The sequence below is a fragment of the Fundulus heteroclitus genome, chromosome 12 (genome assembly GCF_011125445.2).
Source record: "Fundulus heteroclitus isolate FHET01 chromosome 12, MU-UCD_Fhet_4.1, whole genome shotgun sequence".
NCBI classification, from domain to species: domain Eukaryota; kingdom Metazoa; phylum Chordata; class Actinopteri; order Cyprinodontiformes; family Fundulidae; genus Fundulus; species Fundulus heteroclitus.
Genome location: NC_046372.1, coordinates 380,126 through 392,665, shown reverse-complemented (window position 1 = coordinate 392,665; position 12,540 = coordinate 380,126). Strand labels below are relative to the sequence as shown.

At 41.5% G+C, this 12,540-nt stretch overlaps 1 protein-coding gene and 1 long non-coding RNA gene across 3 annotated transcripts in view; one reads left to right on the top strand and one right to left on the bottom strand.

Annotated features, from left to right (window-relative positions):
• Positions 1 to 12,540, top strand: part of sv2ca (synaptic vesicle glycoprotein 2Ca) — a 45,191-nt gene that overhangs the window by 21,956 nt on the left and 10,695 nt on the right. For both annotated transcript variants that reach the window (XM_021315776.2, XM_012861289.3), the window contains 2 exons: positions 722 to 902; positions 3,026 to 3,177. In XM_021315776.2, the coding sequence (XP_021171451.2) occupies positions 722 to 902; positions 3,026 to 3,177 (333 nt within the window). The remainder of the gene's footprint in view (positions 1 to 721; positions 903 to 3,025; positions 3,178 to 12,540) is intronic.
• LOC110368452 lies at positions 823 to 1,789 on the bottom strand. The gene is made up of 3 exons (XR_002428078.2): positions 1,689 to 1,789; positions 1,384 to 1,461; positions 823 to 908 (listed from the first exon to the last, which is right to left on the bottom strand). It is a non-coding gene; the product is annotated as an uncharacterized LOC110368452 (long non-coding RNA).

Sequence of the window (12,540 nt, the reverse complement as noted above, 5' to 3'; positions counted from 1 at the left end):
CCCGCCCGTCCGTCCGTCTTCTTCAGTTTATCCGGGGTCGGGTCGCGGGGGTAGCAGCTTCAGTAGGGAGGCCCAGACGTCCCTCTCCCCGGCCACTTGGGCCAGCTCCTCAGGAGGAACCCCAAGGTGTTCCCAGGCCAGCCGGGAGACATAGTCCCTCCAGCGTGTCCTGGGTCTTCCCCTGGGCCTCCTCCCGGTGGGACGTGCCCGGAACAACTCACCAGGGAGGCGTCCAGGAGGCATCCTGACCAGATGCCCGAGCCACCTCAACTGGCTCCTCTCGACGTGGAGGAGCAGCGGCTCTACTCTGAGTCCTCCCCGGATGACTGAGCTCCTCACCCTATCTCTAAGGGAGAGCCCAGACACACTACGGAGAAAAGCCGTTTAAAAGCCTTGTATTTTTTTAATTTAATAAATCATTAATCACTTCAAGATGTGGCTTCCCAGTTCTTGTCTGCATTATGGCCCCCGATCCAAACAACACAATTCTGACATTTTATTTCAAACATGTAGAGAAGAGGAAATCAACCAAATGAATTCCAAAAAACTAAATTGAAACAATACTATTTTAATTTATATTTTTGAAAAGGAGCAGGAAGAAGTATAACTTATTTAACCATATATATTTCATAGGCTATACTAATAAATATAAAACTTAGCTGCTGGTCTGCTTGTATATAAATTGTCTAATTTCTAATTTTTTCTTTCTTTTCCCCTCCAGGCAGCATCGTTTACCTGGGAATGATGGTTGGAGCGTTCTTCTGGGGAGGGATGTCGGACAAAGTGGGTCGCAGACAGTGCTTGCTCATTTGCATGTCCACCAACGGCTTCTTTGCCTTCCTGTCATCTTTCGTCCAGGGATATGGAGTCTTCCTTCTCTGCCGCGTCGTCGCTGGCTTCGGGTAAGTCTGATAAGGTGCAGGTCAAGGAGAAATGTCATGAAGCAGTCTCCAGCGACACTTAATAAGAAATGCTGCTTTTACATCAGTGAAATAGCTGGAAACACTGAGGTAAAAGAGATATTTAGAGATCACAGAGATTAAGTCTCTGTGGGACATGTTTTAAAAGTGGGATTCCCCATTTCTCTTTGTTTTTGCAATAAAAAAAAATACCAAAGGCCAGTTTCCTTTGGTCATGCTTTCACTTCTCAATGGAAGTATTTTAATTTTGGATTTTTAAACCTGTGAAACTTTGCTTCATTATGTATCTGCGTATCATCTTTAATATTTATATATTTACAAAAATACTTGTTTCTCCTTTGAGCCGGCACATTCAGGAAGCGAGCGTGTCTTCTACTTGCATCAGACACTTGACACAGACTGTGATTTATTATGTTGGCAATATTGCTGTTCGTTTAAGAGCTAATTCAGTAATTGCACCCACATCGTTCTCTGCAGAGACTCTCAGAGTAATTGGAGCAGTGGCCAGAATGAGACGTGTCCCTGAATCACGAGGAATCCTCTTTCAGTATTGTTTTCTGTGATGTTGTATGAAAACAGGTCAAAGAAGAAAACAACAGAAATGACCTTTTTAATTTGACAAGCAGAGGAAAAAACAGAATGAGATAAACCGTATTGAAAACAAAGATCTCTAAAAGTATATTCACTCTTTGCAGAATTAATATTATGAGAAACAATAAGTCTAGATAACTCTAATTACATATAAAGAACAACACATGACTAACTCACTGATGGCTGCTTTATGCTTGACGTACATACGAAATGTCCAAGTGTGTAAAAGGCCTTAGATAAATGTAACCAAAGAACAAAAGTGCTGATCACCATCCGTCCATCCATCTATCCGGCAGCTAAACACTGGCTTCTGTGATATAGAATATAGTCAATAAAATCACCACAGACATCATTCAGTCTGGCCTACAAACTTCTCCAGAATCCATTGTCTGTGAAAAAACCTCATAGATGATCAACCTACTGCGCCTCCAGTCTTTTCATTAGATGCCACGGAGCAGCAGCTTGAACTTGAACTGCTGAATTCTTAACTCTGACCTAAAGTCTCTATGGCTTGTGTTAAAGAATGGGTTTACCAGCCTGCTCCTACATGTCTATTGAAAACCCATCTTATCCTGGTTCCAGATTTGACAATAAATGAGAAAAGCATTGATCAGAGGTAAAACATTGTAATATGCATATTTAATTCATAGAAATTAAATATGGAGACAGAGTTTACAATACCAATCAAGATGATTTCACTGCGCGATGGAGAAGTCTGTCTGAAGTAAGTTTTGGAAAAACATTCTTTTTATCAACTTTAGAGCTCTTCCTGCAAAGCTCAGGGGGAGGGTAGTTGACCCCCATTCCTTCTTACCCCCCCCCCCCCCCCCCCCCCACACACACACACACACACACACACACACACACACACACACACACACCCCTGGGGCAATAAAATGCCCTGTTATTCTACCCAGCAACAGAGGGGAGACACACCTTCTGCCTGACTAAGATATTTTCTTGACACTTGTCTGTTGTTACTTTTGACCTCATGTCTTTACTGTTTTTAAATCAATTCCTATACCTTCCACTTTGGATACAAATTGTAGCAATGATCAACAGCTTTACAACAATAGCTTCTTAGCCAAAAACAAAAGCAGAAGGATTATGGGCTCTGTCTCACTTTCAGCTTTGACCCAAGTTTCTCCAGTTGAGTTGGGCTTGTCTGGAAATCACAGTGATACAAATTTGTTCACTTCACTGATGCTAAAGTATTAAATTGAGGAATGTGTTTATTACTTCACTCTGCTTCAATATTATTAGTCAGCTGTATTCTAATGTATGAGCACTCTGTCTATATCGCCACGTGCTGCCCTTTATTTGGTCGTACCTTCCTTATATGACCCTGGTAAGGACCAGATAACCATGTTCTCATGTTTGAAAGCCAAATGAAAGAGGGATACTAGTTGCACTGTAAAGCCTAAGGATTTTAAGATGACCTACTTTTACTGATCGGGGGGTGATGTCGGCTCCAGTGTCTCTGAATTTTTTTTTTATTTCTCTGATTCTTGCAGGATAGGAGGCGCCGTGCCCATCGTGTTCTCCTTCTTTGCAGAGGTGTTGTCCAGAGAGAAAAGAGGAGAACACCTCAGCTGGTTGTGTATGTTCTGGATGATCGGAGAGATCTACGCATCCGCCATGGCTTGGGCCATCATACCGCACTATGGTGAGTTCACAAGTTCACCGATGAAGTAGGCATTTTATACATATAAAAATAACTCAGTATAAAACACTTTAAGACAAGCAGATGATTAATAGCTAACAGCCTTGATCTACATGATGAATGCTTAATCTGAAGCTGAATTAGGCTGCATGTCATGTGTTGGAAAGCCACACTTCAAAGATTTAGTTTAGCAGTACCTAATTTAACTTTATGGTAAGTGACCACACTTACAAAACTGTCTCAGCTCTGTCCATTATCACTATTTGAGATGTTTGTTTTCTCTGCCAGCAAAGGTGTCACCCCGCTGGGAAAGGTAAAGGTCAGGAGAGTAACACATGCATGGTTATTACCACCAGGGTGATAGCTTTAGACTCCAGTTTAAAAGTTTGTCGCAGATTATGATCATTTTTCCCTCGACCTTGGTGGCTACTGTTAATAGTTCACCAACGCTTAATTTAATAGCTTGAATAACTGTTGAAATTTCTGAAAATTGTGACAGGACAGAGAAGAACATGATGCTTTTAAACGTCTAAAAGTGGCCTTGTAATCACCGTTTAGGACAGCTTTTAAAGTGGTAACATAAAATCCAGGATGATATAAAACTGGGCTTATTGATTCCCAACACACCTGGGGGAATTCAGGTTTATTTGTCTCTTGGTTCTGAAGACAATGCCACCCATATCCATTTTACTGTGTTCTTTATGTCAAATACATGGTGAGTTTCTGTGACCTATTTCAAATGTGCAACCCTGATAAAATCCCTTAAAACATTTTGTTGCAGTTTAATGCAACACAGCTGGTCCTTGCATTTTGTATTTCAAAGCCAGACTGTTGCCCCATAGCTCTGATAAGGAATATACACAAATTGTTCTAATTCCTAATATGATTTACTAATTTCTCCTTACAAATCGAGCTTCAGTTGATGGATTTGATTTGGTTCGATAGATCTTTATTTAGCCTTTAAATTTCATGGTGACTTGTAGTTTATAAGGTTTGGGACAGATACTAAGTTGAACTGCGGCGCTCAGGATGGAAACATGCTAGAGTAGCTCTGTCACCGTTATCCGGCTTTATTCTTCTTAAAAACTTTTCTTCCTGCTTTTCTGGCTGAACCATTGCTTGTTTTTGGATGATTATTTCCTCTGGTGCAGGATGCGGCGCAGCTTGAAGGATTTTTCTTTTTTTTTTCTCTTGCTATTGGCCCGTTGTTGTGATGTATAACCATGGCAACAAGGCACCTGATTAACATTTCAAAAGCTCAAATAATACCTCTACTTCAGATCTGCTGTGAAAGTGTCCACAACAGGAGACCCAGCCGTCAATATATCTGCTACAACTCTTTGAAGAAACTATCACAGCGACGCTTAATTGCCCATTGGGATTGTTAAAATATTTGTGGATTCAATTTTAAGTTAATTAAGTTTTTCGATAGCACGACACATGTCCATTTTGACGGATGTTACAGGCATGTCCTTGTGTAGAGCACGATTTGGACACTCCTACTGCATGATTTTACAAAAGATATTGCTCCTCCTGATTTCCGTCATTTTAATTAATACTAAAGCTAAGACAAACAATCTGGAATATGTTGAAAGAGAGGGAAAAACCACTTAGATGTTTAGGTTGCTGGAACAAAGGGCCTGTCTCTCTCCCTCGGCCACGCGTTGTTTTTATTTCCTGCCTGGTTTTAAACCTGCTGTCCCTTCCTTTGACTGGATGCTGTCTCCTCTCGCTTTGTTCCCTCCACAGCTCCCTGTCTAACGCCCTCCTTCCTCTAGTACCTCTCCTCTCCGTCTCTGCAGAGTGTTCTTCTTGATCAAGTATAATTAGATTTTTCTCCTTGCTCTAATAGGACAAAGCTACATCTAGAAGTGATTTATGACCAGCCTATGCTTTAGCCAACGTGTGACGTCATTCAGACAGAAGCGCAGTGTGTGTGTGTGTGTGTGTGTGTGTGTGTGTGTGCTTGTGTGTGAATGCGCCGCTACACGTTGCGTGGATGAGATTTTATGAGTGTAGCAGACACACAGGTCTTCCTCTTGGAAGATTGAAAGAAATAAAATCTGACACTGGAAGAGGTCAGTCAAGTTAGAATGCACGGACAGGCGCGCACACACACACACACACACACACACACACACACACACACACACACACACACACACACACACACACACACACACACACACACACACACACACACTGAGAGACACTGATAGAGCTTTAGTTGAGGGCTTGTTTTATTATATGCAACCGTCTGAGCTTTGCTGCAGACTTTTATTTTCCCATAAGGATGGACGCAAGCACAATACTACAGCGCTAGCAGGATAACCCTCCAAAAGCGGTACTCGACGCGTCTTTAGGAGGTCACTATGTCGTCAGATCTGTTGTTGTCATACCAAATGGATGCTAGTCGCCTTACTGCACTCTGATTCTTAACACCGCTACTTTGCTTTTCGTTCTCTCTTCAGAAGAAGCTGCGTGCCTTGCATCCATACTTGGCTACTCACCTGCTTTTTAACTTGTCACGTGACAACGTGACACTTTCTCTGTACCTCCCTGCACCATTCTGCACAGTTTTGGGTCATTATGCTCATGGTCATTTAGAAGTGTCCAGATTGGATCTCAAGTTTCAGCTCCAGTTCCCGATCAAGGCATTTTAAAAAAAGATCGGTATCACACTGCACTTGTATCCCGATCTCTGGTGTCGCCCTGCTGTCGATGGTTGTATCTTTCTTTTTTTTAGTGGATGTTAAAAACTAATGCTACCTGAAAGCGTAAAAACTATTTTATAATAGAAAATAAAAGCAATTCAGCTACCACTTGCAAACCTTTAATATGTACATAAATGATATACATGTTTGCTATGCACTAAGCGATTTAGTAGGCAATGTTTATAAAGATGAACACGTCATTCTTTATTCAGCATCTCCTGTCCTTATGGGAATTTATTCTACTCAGTATGTTACGGCCTCATGCAGGGTGGAAACCTCGGTGATGCATAGCACTTCTTCAAAATATTTGCTTTTTGGTTAATGCCTTGAATTAAGAACTTAGGTAACAATTATAAGATCAAACTGTTTTTTTATGGCATTAAATCTGTTTCAGATGCACCACCAGTTGGTCGTGTAATAATCAGTGTCTGCCCACTTTTACTGACTTAAAGTTAGAATATTTATCTCGTCTGTTTTACTCGACCAGTTCTTACCCTCTGTAAAACGATGGTGGACTATTAATTATTGGTGTTTCAGTTTTTGATGTTTGTAGCGTTTATTTTTTCAAGTTTCACAAAGGATCCATTGATACTAAATGTTTCATGACTGATCACTAGGAAGTTACCAAAAATGTTAGTGACCTCCACAAATATCATTGTCAAATGACTAGTGGTAATAACGCTGATCATTAATCTATGTTGTCAAAATGCTAGCATGGTGCCTTCGCTCTGAGATGACTCCTGCTGACCGTAGCTCAAAGTGTGTGCTCTGCTCACCTCTCAAAGAAATTTGAGTTTTTTTTATTCTTCCTTTCTTCTCGTTTTTCGTAACCTTGTTTTCCTTTCTTGGGGAGAAACTTGATTGGTTGCTGAATGGTTTAGACAGCATCCACCACTACGGTTGCTGGAAAATGTCCTTCCTCAACTACTTGATTTAGCCAGCTTGATATTCATTATGACATTATTTGATTAGAAATTCAGAACAAAAAAAGTTCCTTTAATTCAATTCAATTCAATTCAATTTTATTTATATAGCGCCAATTCATGAAGCATGTCATCTCAAGGCACTTTACAAAGTCAAATTCAATCAGATTATACAGATTGGTCAAAAGAATTTCCTATATAAGGAAACCGAGTAGATTGCATCAAAGTCCCGACAAGCAGCATTCACTCCTGGAGAAGCGTAGAGCTACAGGGAGAGTCGTCTGCATTGTCCATGGCTTTGCAGCAATCCCTCATGCTGAGCAAGCATGAAGCGACAGTGGAGAGGAAAACTCCCTTTTAGCGGGAAGGAAAAACCTCCAGCAGAACCAGGCTCAGTATGAACGGTCATCTGCCTCGACCGACTGGGGTTACAGAAGACAGAACAGAGACACAACAAGAGAAACAAAAAAGCACAGAAGCACACATTGATCCAGTAATCTGTTCTACATTAGATGGTAGTAGCGGGTGATCTTTCTTCTCTGGATGATGTCACAGTTAACAGAACGTCAGACCAGCTGTACCTACTATGAAGAAAAAAAGAGAGAGAACATAAAGTTAAAAGCTGAAATGACAATACATAATGCAAATTGGAGAACATAGAACTTTACATTCCTGGGGACCCTCATTGCAGCGTTCCCTGGATAAATAGCCCCGCCCTGAGTCCAAAGCCCTAGCGAAGGGTTGATTGTCTGGATGACTAATTACTCTATTCTGTGCTTGAGAATATAAAATTTTTATCACATTTAAAAGCTGTCAGAGCAATACACAGTGCTGCTCGAACTGGGTAACAAAGTGCACATCACCTGCAGGGTATGTTATCTAATGTGACTGCTGTTGGCTCTACAGACATTTGGAGCTCGTAGGTTTGCACCGATGCGAGTGCTTACCCTCAGGATACACTGGATGGATTCCTGATTGTCTAAAAGGCCGAGCAGTTTGGTCTCATACTGCAAGACTAACGAAAAGCAAGATATTGCCGTTTTACATGTACATGACCTCAGATAATGACCAATAATTCCCAAATGTGTCTTTATTTTCTTACAAGACAGCAAGAGTCAAAAAGATAAGGGAATACGTATAACCCGTTTTATCTTCTCCCCATAAAACCTCAAGACGTAAATTTGTTTGCCGGTTTATGGCAGAGACTGTAGATAAAGACTGGATCCATCTGTCCATCCCTCCGTTCACCTTTAATTCATCTGTCCATCTCGGCCTCAGATGGATGACTCAGCCATTCTTAGACAATTATGTGCTTAATTCCTGTAATTCGATTTACAGTAGTACGAGGGAACCGCCAGCCGTCTGTGGCAGGAAGTCATGCTACATTTCAGGAGAAAAGGCAGTTACTGCTGAATAACTCTTCCTTTCTCTTTTGAATGCAGACTCCTTTTTTATTCTTAGATATCGGAATCATTCTAGACATAAATACTAAAGAGCCTGAAATGATGATGGGGAGTTGCTGGAGATGGCTGTTGGCTGAGGCATTGTCTTTCACTTAAAAAAAAAAAAAAAACATCAATCCCCCAATCCACATCTCCTTAAATCTACCTTATAAGGAGACTGTTTTTGACTGGCACATGCCTAAAACTCATACTTATTATCATCCATAGCCTGAACAGCCTCAAAGTCTGTGGATGCACTCAAAAGTTGTTTGGATCAAAATGTTCTAACCAAATCGAACCATGTTTCACCGTGGGGATTCAGGGTTCTGTGCACCGTTATGGGTCTAATCTGACCCGAGGATCTGCTTCAATATCTTTGCTCTGCTCTCTAGATGATCTGCAGGAAACTGTAAACAGGGCTTTTCATGGTCTTCTTTCTTCTCTTCCATCAAGTTCAGGTTAGTGGACTGCAAGACAAATTAGTTGTTGCTGTCAATAGACTTTCCTACCTGGGCTGTGGTGGCCCCAGAGTTACAATGTGTTTCTTGGCTGCTTCTCTGACTAATGCTGTCCTCGCCCAGCTTGTCATTTTACATACACAGTCGTGCCTTGGTAGGTTTTACAGTTGTGCTATACTCTTCATTTTTAAGATGAAGGATTGACCAGTGCTCTGTGAGATGTTCAGAGCTTAAGAGCATATTTTATTACCCTGCTTTAAACGTCTCCAAAAAGTTTACCCTGACCTGCCAGACCAATGTTGTCCAACAAACCCTTGAGGCCTTCACAAAACATTGGCATTTATGCTGAAATTAAAGTATGCAAAGGTTTACCATTTAGCAATTACGCAGCTTTTGAATGCAGTTTGTTGCAGTAAATGTTGTTTCGGGGCAAATTGCTCTTGCTTGGCTTTCTTAGGTTTTAATTGGATGCTCTAGATCCAAGTTAGATATTTTGTTGTGCAGCAAAACACACTCAGAGTGAAAGCCTGGCGATGACGCAAGCAACCGATCTGTAAAACAAAATGATCTGAGGTCGTTTCCGAACCCACGGGAAGATAACTGATTGTAAAAGTCAAGTGAAGACATTAAGAGGCAAAGAACCAGTGATCTCTGGATGGGAAGAAAAGGAGTTAGTGGCGATGAAGACCCCGATGGCAGTTTGAAAGGAAGGGCTGAGTGATAAATGGCTTACGGCTTTCTTGGGCCTGGAGACAGTGAGGAGGAGAATTGAGGTGATCCTCGGATTGTGAGAAGAAGAGATGATTCCAGGAAATCCGAGAAGCTTCTGTGGAGGATGACCGGTGAAATCCTGAGGCCTGAGAGCAGATGGATTGGAGGCTGGAGAGCAGGCAGGTCAGAGGAGGAAGGAGCCGAGGAGCAGCGGCGGACTGTTGTGGAGGGGTGAGGTTTCAGGTGAGAACATGCCACAGTCAGTGTGATTGAGAAGATCCAGGATGGAGGTGCGACTCAACCTGGGAGCACAAAAGCACAAGGAAACTGAGTAGAAGGTAAGAAGAACTTGACCTTCCTTACAAAACAGCTCGAGAAACTGGCTTTGGAAAAATACACAGAGGGCTCAACTCTACCAGATGGGTTGATCATCAGGAGAACAGTGATAGTTCTGCAGCTCCTTATATCCCCAGCAGTAGATGAGGGGTAATTGCTGTCGGTCCGCCACGCCCACCAGCAGGGTTCCACAGCTCCAGGAGACAAACAATTGCATGATTTCTGCTGCTTTTCTGGCTTGTGTGGGAGCTCAGATTTGTGGTTTTGTTTTGGTCATGTGTGAATAAACCAAACCCAATTCAGTTTAACTATGGTGCATTTCCAGCACCCACTGACTGTATGTCCAGATACATTCTGTGCTAAGATCAACATTATTTGCAAGTCTCCATGGGCTAAAGCTGCATCTCACCAAATTAGAATATTAAAAATGTTGCGTATTTGAGTAGCTCAGGTCACTAAGCGAAACACATCATATAGATTAGTTACACACAGACAGAGGTTTTCAGGGCTTTGTTTGTGCTAATTATGATCTGCCACTTACGACTAATGAAAACACATGAAAAGCATATTTAATACCTGCTTAAATGTTTTTGTTTTCAAAAGGGAGTTTTAATCTGACATGCAAGCCTTGTCAGAACGAATTTTCTAATTCGCTGAGATGTTACCTGTGTAAGGAAAGCATAGAGGTGTCAGAACAAGACTGCTTGCACCATCTCCAGTCTCCTTTAGGCAGGGGCTTCCCCTTATCCCACCTTTTTATATTCTGCTGCGATGGGTCACTTCCACTTGAAACTGTCCTATTGTAAAGTATGTGTCAAAAAAACTGTGAAAAAAAGTCACGTTTTAAATTGTTAGCATAACCTTCAAAAAACCCTTCTGCGAATGGGTGAACATGGACTCGATGCTATATGATGTGTATCTTATGATATGGGGCAAAAATGTGCACTTCAATGACATAATATAACATAAATGTAGGTACATTCTGTGCCAAATACTAAATATATTAGCCTTTAAAGCAATGTGACATGGCATTAGCCTTTGTCGTGTCACGACCCTTGATAGAAGTTGTTTTTTTTTTGCTGCTATGAGAGCTGGATTTTAACATGCTGTAGCATGCCAAACAGACGTTTTTCTGGCAGAACCAATAGCATTAACCCCCTCCCTACCCCGTGGCTCCCCTCCTACGCCCGTTGATGGATAATGGCTCTGTATTCCCTTTGGAGCTCTATCTCCATGAGCCACGATCTGTGGAGAGACGTGGGAGGTCACGACAAGAATGCAAGCCCCCCCCCCCCATTTTTCTGCACCCTGTTGACATTTTTTTTTAAAACAGTGAAGTCCCAAAGAGCACTCGCATTACTCAGCGTGTGGCAGACTGTTCATATTTGAGCTCATCCTGGCTGTTTTTACACCTAATCTCACATTTAAGGGTCCATGGTAAAAAAAAAAAAAATGCAACTGAAAGTGTTTGACAAAACAGCAAATCTACAAAATTAAATGAATTCAAAGCTTTCATGTGTTTCATTTACAGAGGTGTGAATCTTCACAAAACTGGGAAAAAAATGCAAATGTAAATTAGCTTTATGTAATTTACTACTCTTTGTAGAACGGTTTACGCAGTACAAATAAAAATAGGTGTCTTAAGCTTCCCAAAAACCTGACAGCCCACAATGTATGACTCCCATATATTATTACTTGCATTTTTGTTGGTGGAGGCTTGACATGCCGTTATGGTGTGTCAGTATAATTTCTGTATGCTTCTCCATATTATTTATTTCTGCGCTGTTATTCTCTGCTAGAGTGTTAACCCACACACTTTTCCACGCACCAGTGTGTATGTGTGTGTGTGTGTGTGTGTGTGTGTGCTTTCCCCGCTGCATGTTGCAATGATTAATGAGTCTGAAAGAGTGCCCGTTGGCTGAGATCAGGTGCAACAAGATTTTACTCAGCAGAAAACACTATTCTATCCCCACACATTCAATTAACCTGTCCCTGTGTTGTTGTTTTTGTTTTTTTCACTTTTCTCTGCTTACCCTGCGGAGTCATTCGTCTCTGAGTGTTCCCATCACTCTGCTTCAGTCACAAAGCGTGGCATTTTTATTTCAAGTCCTTTTGTCTTTGCCGTATTAGATTAACTCCAAACGGCGAAGCTACAGATTGTTATCCACAGTACATGAGATGGCATTTAAGTAACGCTTGGTATCAGCACAAAAATAAAATAATACATTTATATATATATATATATATATATATATATATATATATATATATATATATATATATATATATATATATATATATATATATATATATAACAGTTTTTTGTTGTTGCAAAGACACATACAAGTATTCTCTTTGCTGCCATAGAACAATTTAACTTTTTAAATATCCAGAGTCTTATTTGAGAACATATTCAGTGAGGGAAAAATCCCATGTTCTCTGGAAAATGTACCTGTAATGGCAATGCAATAACCTGTATTTTTAAAATTTCTGTTTAACTTTGTTTTAGGTTGGTCAGAGTAGCTAGGAGCTAGATCTTTGGGTTCTGCCATGGAGGGGTGGGCTGGGCAGTGTGCGGCCTGACTGGGGGGCTGTGCCATGTGGGGGTTGTATGATCCGGCTGGTCATGCCACCATGGCACGGACACCTGTTGGCTGGCTCGTTCAAATTGTGTTGGCCCCGCCTCCGGATGGATTGGTTCGGGGGTTGTTGGGGTAGGGGCATGGACCGGGTTTGCCCAGGTTGGGGCGGTGCTCTGCCCTGGTCTCGGCTTGTGGCTGCG